General features: G+C 40.6%; 2 protein-coding genes and 1 long non-coding RNA gene across 5 annotated transcripts; 1 reads left to right on the forward strand and 2 right to left on the reverse strand.

Moving 5' to 3' along the window:
* The first annotated feature begins 16 nt into the window (after nt 1–16).
* LOC115453437 (40S ribosomal protein S21) lies at nt 17–2,331 on the forward strand. Of its 2 annotated transcripts, XM_030182126.2 has the most exons (4): nt 20–120; nt 193–251; nt 1,140–1,331; nt 2,268–2,331. In XM_030182126.2, exons 2-4 carry the CDS (start codon nt 202–204, stop codon nt 2,275–2,277), a joined length of 252 nt encoding a protein of 83 aa, XP_030037986.1. In that variant the 5' UTR covers nt 20–120; nt 193–201; the 3' UTR covers nt 2,278–2,331. The 2 variants fall into 2 exon arrangements, with proteins under 2 accessions (XP_030037987.1, XP_030037986.1); XM_030182127.2 differs by lacking the exon at nt 2,268–2,331 and having other exon boundaries at nt 17–120; nt 1,140–1,335.
* On the reverse strand, nt 2,325–6,267 carry LOC119189715. The gene is made up of 4 exons (XR_005112567.1): nt 4,196–6,267; nt 3,137–3,292; nt 2,564–2,685; nt 2,325–2,424 (listed from the first exon to the last, which is right to left on the reverse strand). It is a non-coding gene; the product is annotated as an uncharacterized LOC119189715 (long non-coding RNA).
* Nucleotides 6,268–7,147: 880 nt separating this feature from the next.
* LOC115453436 lies at nt 7,148–10,032 on the reverse strand. 2 transcript variants are annotated; one of them, XM_030182125.2, is made up of 8 exons: nt 9,709–10,032; nt 9,313–9,468; nt 8,918–9,085; nt 8,525–8,804; nt 8,175–8,369; nt 7,884–8,044; nt 7,647–7,734; nt 7,148–7,426 (listed from the first exon to the last, which is right to left on the reverse strand). In XM_030182125.2, the coding sequence occupies exons 2-8, from the start codon at nt 9,435–9,437 to the stop codon at nt 7,202–7,204; spliced, it is 1,242 nt and encodes a 413-aa protein (XP_030037985.1). In that variant the 5' UTR covers nt 9,438–9,468; nt 9,709–10,032; the 3' UTR covers nt 7,148–7,201. The 2 variants fall into 2 exon arrangements, with proteins under 2 accessions (XP_030037985.1, XP_030037984.1); XM_030182124.2 differs by having other exon boundaries at nt 8,148–8,369; nt 9,709–10,029.
* Nucleotides 10,033–10,653: the final 621 nt, after the last annotated feature.

Below are 10,653 nucleotides of genomic sequence, written 5' to 3' on the forward strand. Positions count from 1 at the left end.
TTGGAATTTCTGTTTATGGCTGTATAATCGTACCATTCTTAAAAATGTGCTGGCATCCCTGACGACATCTTTCTTTTGCATCTGTCATTTCCGTGTTCGGTGTGGTTTCTCAATAACTTTGTAAGTAAATTATTAAAACAAGTTAGACTGCATTGTTCTAGCAAGAAATATAATTGTAATTATAAATTACAGACACACAAAATGCAGAACGACGCCGGTGAATTCGTGGACTTATACTGCCCGAGGAAATGGTGAGTGCTAATGTTTTGAGGTTATACTAGTGCGTTCACCACATTGCTTGCATGATTTCAATATAATGACACGAATCTGAACTAAATTACTTATTTTTTTTGACCTACAACAAATCATACTGCTGTTCTATACTTATTGTATGAAACAGGTTAAAGTTTTGTTTACTTCGCGCCATACTCAAAACTATGTTTTGTTACATTGTTGGCAAAAATGATGTGCTAGTTTTGTTAATACAATAATCCGGGCAATATAATTCATTTTAAATTTGTCGTTGATTCTTAAGAATCTTTTACATGATATGCACCTGTATCGCGAGTTTTAGTCGACAATTAAAGTACCTTGGAATTTTCTTCAGTAATACCCAAATCTATTTAAAATTGGAGTGACTCGTTATAGATGTTGTTTACTTATAAAGTGTCGAACATTGTCCAATTGAACTAATATACATATGAGATAGAGTATACTGGCTAAGGAGTGTATAAATATTTTTTGTAGACAAGCTCTGGAATTTCAAAAATAATTTTTATCATAACTGTATACTAAATATACCGTACAACATAGCTCAGAGATATCAGAGCAACATGCTTTGTCAAGATGTGCTAAAAATGTCTTCAATCTGTATTGTTGATTTATTGTGAACTTGACATTGGCAGAATTGTTGTATAAACGCAACAGCCAAACAAAATAAATTGGATTTGATATTATTATTATGAACTGATAAATGATATATGTAGTTTTTTTTTTGAATAAACAAATTACCTAGGCCTAGAATTTGTGGTTATTACACATACATAAAACAATAACTATTTATAATAATATGTATCAATAAGGCTCACATTGTATATATCTCTGGAAGGATACAAACATATATGATGTGTTTATTCCAGCTCGGCTAGCAACCGCCTGATCCATGCCAAGGACCACGCGTCGGTGCAGCTGGTGATCGCGGACGTGGACCCGGCCAGCGGGCGCGCCACCGACGCCGCCAAGATGTACGTCATTTGTGGCGCCATCAGACGCATGGGCGAGTCTGACGACTGTATAGTCAGGCTCACCAAGAAGGACGGCATACTGACCAAGTGAGTGCCTAACATAGACATTGTATTACCTAAGAAAAGTAGGGAATTGTCTAAGGTTAACACTATAAATATAATGTTACCCTGGCTCAAACATGCACAATACCAAGTCATGAATGTGTTGCCAGTCTTAAAGGAAATTAGAAATTCTGATGCATGGCTGAGAGTTTACACCTTTGAAAATCTTGCTTATGATACAAAAAGCAAATACAACTGAAACTCTCTTGTGAAACCTTATGCAATGCTGACTACTGATAATTATTATATAATTGCTAGTAAACCAATACTATAAGTGAATAACATTCAGGCACAATGTTAGCATATTGCAATGTAATGTATCGAATGAAATACCCATAGCAATATACTGGGTCATTTTGACACTTTAAAACCTTATACTTGTCTTGTTAAAAACAACATTATACCATAAGTTATTCTTACTATAGAGGTAACATAAATTTCTTAAATAAGTGTTAGTTTTGAACAAAATAAATATCATTAAAGACAATTTATTTAGCAATTTTACATGCCCTTAGCCACACTTATACACACAGATCATTTGTTGAACCATACCTTGTCAGAAATACATTCATGAACATGCCATATTCATACTAAACTACAAATATTTACTAAAATCCGAAAACTAGAAGTGTGTGTTTTTGGCGAATATATATACTGTTGTCCATGGATGATTTGGGGACAATGTTATCAGATATGAAGAGGAATATGTGGTTTTATATAGTTGGGTAATGTAAAAATTACCTTGTATCCTGTGCTATAAAAATGTTTGTTACTTTGCTGTTTGCTGTTTCATAAATTTGTTTCATTTTCCAAATTTAACAACTAAGTCCCATTTTCCTTTAACAAATAGTTGCCGAGATCTCTCAACATCTGTATCTAGGTTTATTTAGTTACTCACGTCTTGTGTTTGTCTTGTTTCAGGAACTACTGATGTAGTCGAGTAAGGGGCGTTATTTTATAAGGACAATAAAAAAACAGTAAAATATCGATTTTTTTTATTTACCGGATGTTACATGGAGGTGTCGATGCACAAATGGTTACGGAGTGTGTTCAGCACTGAGGTGCGGCGCTCTAACGTCTGCAACAAACAAGTGACCCAATCACTATAGTAATAGTTCAAACGTACTATATCTATGTGATTATGAATATTTTTAGCAATGGATATCTCGCAGAGTTCACCGAGTTGTCTACTTGTAGGTGTTGTAAAGGAGAGTTACCATTTGCCGCGGCCGCCGCAGCCGGGCTTGCCGCCGGGCGGCGGGCGGCAGATGGTGCGCTTCTTGCAGCCGCGCGCCGTCGCTACCAACTCCCACACCACCCACCACACCCACCACCACATCTGACAATACAAACAACTTTAAACTTTGAAAGTTTATAAATCCGCATCCGCGGGTATCTAAGATTCTGCATCCGCAACATCCCTGGTTCGTAACAAACGCCAGCCAATGAAAAAGTTTGTACAAATTTAAAACAAACTTGTAACATTAATAGAGATTTAGGTGGCTTGCAGCAACCTCATAATCATGAGTAACATGGCAATTTAAATGCAACCAACAAATCGGCTTGCGCAAAGGTAGCTTGCTAACTGAGTCGTAGTTTCCGATCATCATTCTGTGACTTGAGTCTCGTCCAATGGCCGTAAATTCTACCGTTACTTTGGCTCGGTGTAAGTTATCATTTACCTGTGTTAAAGTAATTGACCATATTTTTGACAGAACGCAGAAATTCCTCCTACGACAGGATCTTGGTACTTACGAACACTCGGCAACAAATATAGAAGTTCCTCTCACCGTAGTGTTTGAAACAGTATGGTTGAAAACTTTATAAGCTCCGAGTTGAGATGGCAGGAGTTGCGGCGCCGGTCACCAGTACTTGGGCTTGCAGCCGCCGGGACAGCGCGGCGGGCGACACGACGGTTTCTTTTTGCACGCGAAGGCGCCCACTATCTGCTCATAACAATTTATTATTAAGACTGGACTGGTAAATTTCTACACAATGGATACGAACTACTATAGACCGTACAACGGTACACGTGATAAAAACCCGTCAAAATCATAGATGTAGCTAGATTCATTTGCCAGGAGGAAGGTTAGACTATAAAAAATTACTTCCGTGACACAAATATAATAATTTCGGTCGTTTTAAAAAATTGTATAATAGTAGACAGCCTCAAAATCTTGAGGTGGACACGGAACACCCCAGGAGCTCCCTGTAGATACCTCTATTGTTATATTGAAAATGACCCACTTGACTTGCGTTCTTTGAACATGCGTGAAGCTGTGTATGTATTACACATGGGTGCCTAAGGGTTAAGATAGGCATAATGTTGGCAATGTTGAACCGGGCGTGCAAGGAGTATCATTTGATGTGATGATATCATATATCAAACAACTGTGATGTGAGATATGCTCATACGCACTCGATCAAATTAGGTTGGCAGATATGTACCTAGTCATTCTGAAACTACAACGTGAATACTGTTATATTATGTCGATTTTTTAAATTTTGGTACGCTAAGTAATGACGTCTTACTTGTAACGAATGATGAATCTCATACAGATTGCAAAAGGTAGATATCTACAGCCAGGACACCCAGAATAATTTTATTAGGTAAGTAATACTGTGATTTGACCTAAAAAAAAGAAACATTTAGTTATACCGAGTGGTCGAGAGTGAGTGCCGGTATCACGATTTATCAAGTAAACAAAGTTAACACTTCTTTGAGTTTTTACAACCACCGTATTATTGCATAAATAAAGTTTATTACCAACGTTATGCCTTTGAAAGAAATATATGAATTGTGGTGGTCGATGTGATCACGCTATCGCGTGTCGTGGGCGTCGCCTCACCTGCATCAGCAGACAAATGAGGCACCACACTCGCTCGCTCGACATGTTGCGGAGTCAGCTGGGAGTCGTGTCCGCGCTCACATCCTGCGAGACTGCGCCATGTTTCACTTTCTTCTTGTATTTCTGTACACTTACAATTTTGATCACATCACACGGGATTTTGTTTTTTTCTGTCTTCTGTCATTGATTCTTTTTTCGTTTTGTTTTCGGCTAGCTTTGATGAAAATCACATTCTGCAAAGAGTATTCACTGGTGGTCGTGTATCCGTATGAACTCAGCTTAGAAAAATACGTTTTGATTATGTAAGTATGTGATTCTCAATTTCCGTTCGTTATATTTTTGGTGTAGGTACAAATTACATAGGACCCATAAAGAATATTTTATCTATAGCTGGATATTCAGGGCTAGGCGCAGACACTTATAAACAAAAGGTTATATAGCACGGAGTGCGACGCCTACTAGTGGACAGTAGGGTGGAGCGTCAATTTTTTTTTATATTTTCGATGTTGAATAGCACTATAAAGTTGCATATCATACCCAATTTTTTTAAAAAAATATAAAAAAAAATATTGGAACCTATTTTTAGCCCTCTACCGACGATTGAAGTTCACGAAAAATCGTCAAATCGAGATATTTTGAAATATATCATATAGCAAGAAGTGATTATTTCTTATATTGTTAGGTAACTCAAAATACCTTAAATAACTATATTTATATCTATAAATAGTCCATACATTGAAAACATAACAACTAAGCAATAAAAACACAACGCGAATACGAACAAAATAAACTATAATTACGGTTACAAGAGAACATATTGCTTTAATAATGAAGCCAGGATCACCCTATTTAGGGCTTATAACTACGTTGTGTGGTACAGGAAAAGCCATAGCGAATTCAATACACTTGTTTTTTACTAAAAATCATATAAATTTGAACAATTCGTTGGCTATTGGATGCGACCGAACTGCTACAAAAACTTGTTAGAAAGGTGGGGTTAATCGTTTCCCATTTGCATAAAATAAAATACTTTATTTATCACGTAGGAAACAAAGTTAAACTTATTATACGTCAAAACAATGTATAAGAATAATTATAATTATTATTTCTAAATAACAATTAAAATTCATTATATAACTCTGATCATTTTAAATTAGGGATAAAATTTATAATGAATACAAGGTACAAACCGAAGTAACTAGCTCGGCGGGCAGGTAGGGGGGAAATAAAAAGGATAACGCGTTCCTCACGGGCGAGGACATAAGCCCTAATCTAGCTAACCTACCAGCCTTTCACTAGCTATCTAAGTGATGACTATCCGAAGAAGAATGGCAGAAAGGAACTCCGCGCTTACGTTTGTTATTAATTGTTCAGTACATCTTTTTTTATTTTGTTTCCAAGTCTTTTAGGCAGATCATCGCACTGGTTTATTTGTCTACTACATGCGAATGAACTATCCTTTCGGCAATTGTTTATAAAATTATATGGAGCAACCAGCAGCTCTCAACTCCATTCCGGGCCAATAGGGAAAGCATTGGAAAACTTGACGGATCTTCCTGTCACTGAGTTTTTTGCTATATCGTTAAACGTGCCTGTTTTTCTGAAGGAAACTGAAAATAGTCTGTTTACAGATCAGAAATACCAAATGTGTCAAGCTATAAGTAGCGGCTCATGTTCTCAAAGCTTGTCTAACAGAAATCCAGGAACAATATCTCATTCAAGATGTTTAACAACGGCTAACAGAATCTTAAAACTATACATAGCGTCATCAAACCCTTCTTCTCAATTAATTAAATTCATGTAATACATTTTAAAAGTTTATGTCCCTGTCTGGTTTTGTATAAAGAAAGAAAGTTCGTTTATACAAGGACGGACCCACATCTACAAATGAATAGAATTTTTTCGATGTTTGAGCGCTGACTTTAAAAAGATTATTGATCCTGTTATACAAAGAAGTTCTTTTTTTGGATATCCTGAAAATCTACTTTTAGCAATGCTGTACAATATCCGGCCACATATAAAATTATTGGGATTAAGGAGAATAATCGGAGCTAAAAAAATCAACAATCTGGGCTAAGAATACTTAAAGTTCCGAAGGTAAACTTTGAGTCCAAAACCATACCGATATGATTATTTGGAGCGAATCACATGTTACATATCCTCCGGTGTTAATGGATATCAGTGACATGGAATTGAAAGGTCTGGTGGTATCAAACTCCAATATAATGATGAAGTTGCCGGATTATCCTTGTCATAGGTACACAAGCAGTAGAGCGATGTGTAAAGATGGTCACTGAAGCATCAATTATGGTAGGTGGTGAAAAGGCAAGAGATGGATTTATTCGATCTAACATAAAATCGCGCGCAATTATGCCATATTTTGAAACAAAAAATACCATTTAAAAATACACAAAAAATCTGAATAATTTACGCAAATTTTCACGATTTTGTTATTTTTGACTTCCCATTTCATATTGATTTTTCATGCTTTTCCCTCAAGAAAGAATTCAGTTCATAGTATTAGTATTTTATTTTAAACTTTACGCTAAAATATAATAGATTACCAATTTTTATGTTATTTTGTACTGATTTAAAAAATATCTTATTTGGTGTATTTTTGAAAGTTTGAGCTAAGGTAGAGGGCTAAAAAATATGTCAAAAAAATAAAATAAAAATATATTTACATATAATTTTGCCATATGCAACTTTCCGCAGGTGTTCAAAAACGATTTGATGACTTTTTTTTTTCTCCATACTTTGACGCTCCACCCTAGTGGACAGTAGGACGCTGCTGGCAAATTCACGGCACAGAGACGATCGTTGTAATGTCCCTACTGGAACTAACTCCAGCCTCCTGTTACATCAGTGAATGAAACTTTTTTATCCAACAACAATAAGCTTCGAATGTAAAGAAAATGAAAGAAAAGTAGGTAATTATAAATAAAAATCTGATTACAGATGTAGCATTTAATAAAAGGCAATAGCTTGTACGTAAGCAGAAGCCCACTAAGAATTAGGGCCGGAGAGCTGCGTGCCGATGTACCGCCGCACGGCGCGCCAGTAGCCGCGGCACAGCGCGCACAGCGACGACTCGCCCGAGCCAGCTCGCTTGTCCAGTCGCTCGCCGAGCCGCTTGTCTCGTCTGCTGCCACGCGACGCCTCGTAGCCCGCGCTTTTCGAGCGACGTGTCGATGCGTGCATTGCTTGCAGGCGTTTGGCTTGCGCGTACAACTTTGTATAAAGTATCTTAAATGAGTCCCACGTGATCACCGACGCCCGACTACGTCAACCGTAGCTGACTTAATAATGGGGGATCTAAACAGTACCTTCACGTCGATTTTCTATAAGGCAGTAAACCAAATTGCCTGCAGTGTTACTCTACCACTTGCATGTAAACATAAGAAGGAAGCTAGAGAGAGCTAAAGATCGGGCAGCAGTAGGAGCGACTTACGTGCACAGGATCATCCAGGTCGAAGCCGCAGCGCGCGTCGCACCCACTCGACGCACACTCGTCGCCCGTCGAATCGCGCTCCACTATGCTGTGCATTTAAATATTTTTTCTTATTTTATTACCAAGTCCTGATAGTCACTACGACGGCTGATGCATCGGACTTCACGTAGACTACGGACACTTTCATCATCACAGAAGTCACATAATCAGAGTGTAGATAATAATACTGGGTCAGACCTCTCAGTAGTGACATTACGTCGTTCCTTGTTGCGAGTGAGGTCCTGAGGCGCGATGTCGAGCGCGTACGCATGCGTGACCGCGCGCACCGTGCGCCGCTCGCCCGCTCTCGATGCCGCCCACTCGCCGCCGCCCGTCGCACGCTCCACCTGCTTCGGCCGCTGTAACGTCATCTGCATGTACCTACTGCACTGCTATCGGAGGAGAGGACACAGACATCGGCTCACCGTATCTCACACCACATGGCATCACAACCTGACCAACCTGATTTGGTAATTTGCCGGTATTGACCTTTTCTATAGGCTCCGTGGACACAAGCTTGTCTGACACCGACACGGAACATGATGAGGGTGCGCGGCGACGGCACGCAGCCGGCGCCGGGGAGCGGCTCAGCGCGGTGGGGGGAGAGCGGCCCCGCGCCGCGAACAGACGGTTCAACTCGTCCAACTTGTTCATTATTATCTTGTACGTCTTGCACTCAGCAGCCTGAAATCGAAAAAGGCATAGGTATACCCAAATAACATATAAAAGATAATTGCCGTATCTATTGATGGTTTGGTTTGTGAAGGTACCTACATAATAAAATAAAATCTTATACGCATGGGTAGGGTGAGGAGTGAGGACTGTAAAAACTGACTGACCCGATGTTTGTCTTTTCTACGCTGGTCTCTTGTACTGCAACTACTGGAGGATATGTCGCTAGAATCCTGGGCAGCGGCTGGAGGAAGTGCTGGCGCGGTGAGTCGCTCGCACAGCTGAGTCACACGTGCCAGCTGCTGTCGCTGGTCCAGCAGCGCTCGCTCGCACACCGCGCGGAACTCGCGCAGAGAGTTGGAGGAGGCGTCGGTGCCGCGAGGCAGCCGCGTGTCCCGCGCCTCGCGGCCGCACCGACCGCCTGTGCCCTCCGCCGCACTCAGCCGTCTCCATGATTACATCGTAATATTATACTTATATCATAACGGCGTTGCATATTTAAAATCTGTTACAATATATTAGTGTATAGTTGGCGTCCTTATCGGGCATTAGCTAGATACCTGTGTGGACGCCTGACTCTCGGCGCGTAGCTCCCGTCGGAGAGACCAGAGTCGTGCGAGAAGCGCTTGTGGTGCGTACGCGCAGGCCGCCCCGCTGAGCTGCTGCTGCCCGCTGTCGGCTTCACGGCGCCGATGCCGCCGCCTCCGCCGTCCACCACCAGGCGATCTCTGATGTCACAAAATATAATATAAATCCGGCCACTATCTGGTCCCGGGAGAAAGTTATCTCTGCATATTGGCCGAAGACGAAGCGCAAAGTGCATTATGGGGTATTATAGACCTTAGTATTTACTAGAATAACTTCTCTCCCAAAACAGTTGCTACGTCCTTTCGTCCCAATCACTGTGGTCGCAACAACTGCATTGAAATAGTCTTATTAGAATACGGGCTCTCACGTGCGTCCATCGTCCGTGGTGTCGGAGGCGGAGCGTCGCACGGCGGCGCGCATGTACCGGTCCAGGTCGATGATGTCTCCAAGTCTGCCCCCCGCGCCACCCGCACCCTCCGCACCACCCGCCATCACAACTCACGCCACACCACGGCACAAACACCTGCAAATATGTTAAAGACAAAAAAATATATCTGGTAATATATTAGTGCACCAGAATATCCTAACAGAGAAATATGGCGAAAGATCGTGAGGCGCATTGCATCTGCTCCGGAAAACACTACATGTCGACCACGACCACTCTGTCAAGAGTGTTACGACTAAGAAGAAGAAGAATTTATTCATTACGAAACCAGGATAAGACTCAATATGTAAGGAGCAATTAATAATAAACAGTAGGTACTCAATGCTTGCGGATGGTGCGGTCTAACCGCGCTCAACCGCGCCGCTGTGCCCGACACATGGCGCCGCTTGTACCTCGCACGCGACCGGCGCTCTTGGCACTGTTGCCACAAAGACTACAAACACTACCAGCAGGTTGGTGGCAGACGCCACGCCACGGAACGCAGTGTTTATATCTTTTTGACGCTCTGTTTTGACACCACGAATGATGCGCGTCACGCGCTGACCGCTGCGCCAAAGATAATTATAATCAAAGAGAATTGTTTATTATATTCTCAGATTGATAACTAAGTACTCAGACTAAATATAAATAAAACATCTGAGTACAATACTACTGAGTACTAGTGGTAGGCCTCTCATATGTGAGAGTCCACCGCAATGTCTATTTGTGCCGCCAAGCAGCAGTGTGTAGTCAGTTGTGTTCATGTCTGAAGAACATTGTAGCCTGTATAAATACTGGACATAATAAAATTTAACATCTCATCAATTATATCTCAGGACAGCGAGCGCAGTGGGATGCCTAACAATACTTTGTATTTGTGTTTTTTTTTAACAAAACCAAACAGTACCGAAGTACATTAAATATGAAAATATAAACGAAACCTAACAATTTCTTCCCATATAAGGATCTTTTATAGGGAAGTACGCTTACGGTTCTTTTCAGGTCCATGGTAGGTATAGGTAAGCTTATTAAGTAATGAGTAGCCCTACTGCCTGCGACGAATTGCCTTAGTACCTGCATATTTCTATTTTTATATTTCTTTGTAACACGGAAGTAACATATTAACCTAGGTAAGTATCCTTTATCGTTTTTGTAATTTGTCAACGGTGACTTATTAATTGTATTATGAAGTAGCTTTTGCCCGCGGCTCCGCCCGCGTGATATAGTTTTTTCGGGATAAAGTTTTCCATTATAAAGGTCACACTTTATATTTTCCCGGCACAG

Source organism: Manduca sexta, chromosome 18 (assembly GCF_014839805.1).
Source record: "Manduca sexta isolate Smith_Timp_Sample1 chromosome 18, JHU_Msex_v1.0, whole genome shotgun sequence".
In the NCBI taxonomy this organism is placed as follows: domain Eukaryota; kingdom Metazoa; phylum Arthropoda; class Insecta; order Lepidoptera; family Sphingidae; genus Manduca; species Manduca sexta.

What these genes read in the sequence shown, in the direction of transcription:
- LOC115453436 (XM_030182124.2), bottom strand. Translation starts at nt 9,437, where the DNA reads ATGGCGGGTGGTGCGGAGGGTGCGGGTGGCGCGGGGGGCAGACTTGGA. An exon ending in ACCACGGACGATGGACGCAC is followed by an intron (nt 9,086 to 9,312) that starts GTGAGAGCCCGT and finishes TTGTGACATCAG; the next exon opens with AGATCGCCTGGTGGTGGACG. An exon ending in GTAGAAAAGACAAACATCGG is followed by an intron (nt 8,370 to 8,524) that starts GTCAGTCAGTTT and finishes TTTCGATTTCAG; the next exon opens with GCTGCTGAGTGCAAGACGTA.
- LOC115453437 (XM_030182126.2), top strand. Translation starts at nt 202, where the DNA reads ATGCAGAACGACGCCGGTGAATTCGTGGACTTATACTGCCCGAGGAAA. An exon ending in TTATACTGCCCGAGGAAATG is followed by an intron (nt 252 to 1,139) that starts GTGAGTGCTAAT and finishes TGTTTATTCCAG; the next exon opens with CTCGGCTAGCAACCGCCTGA.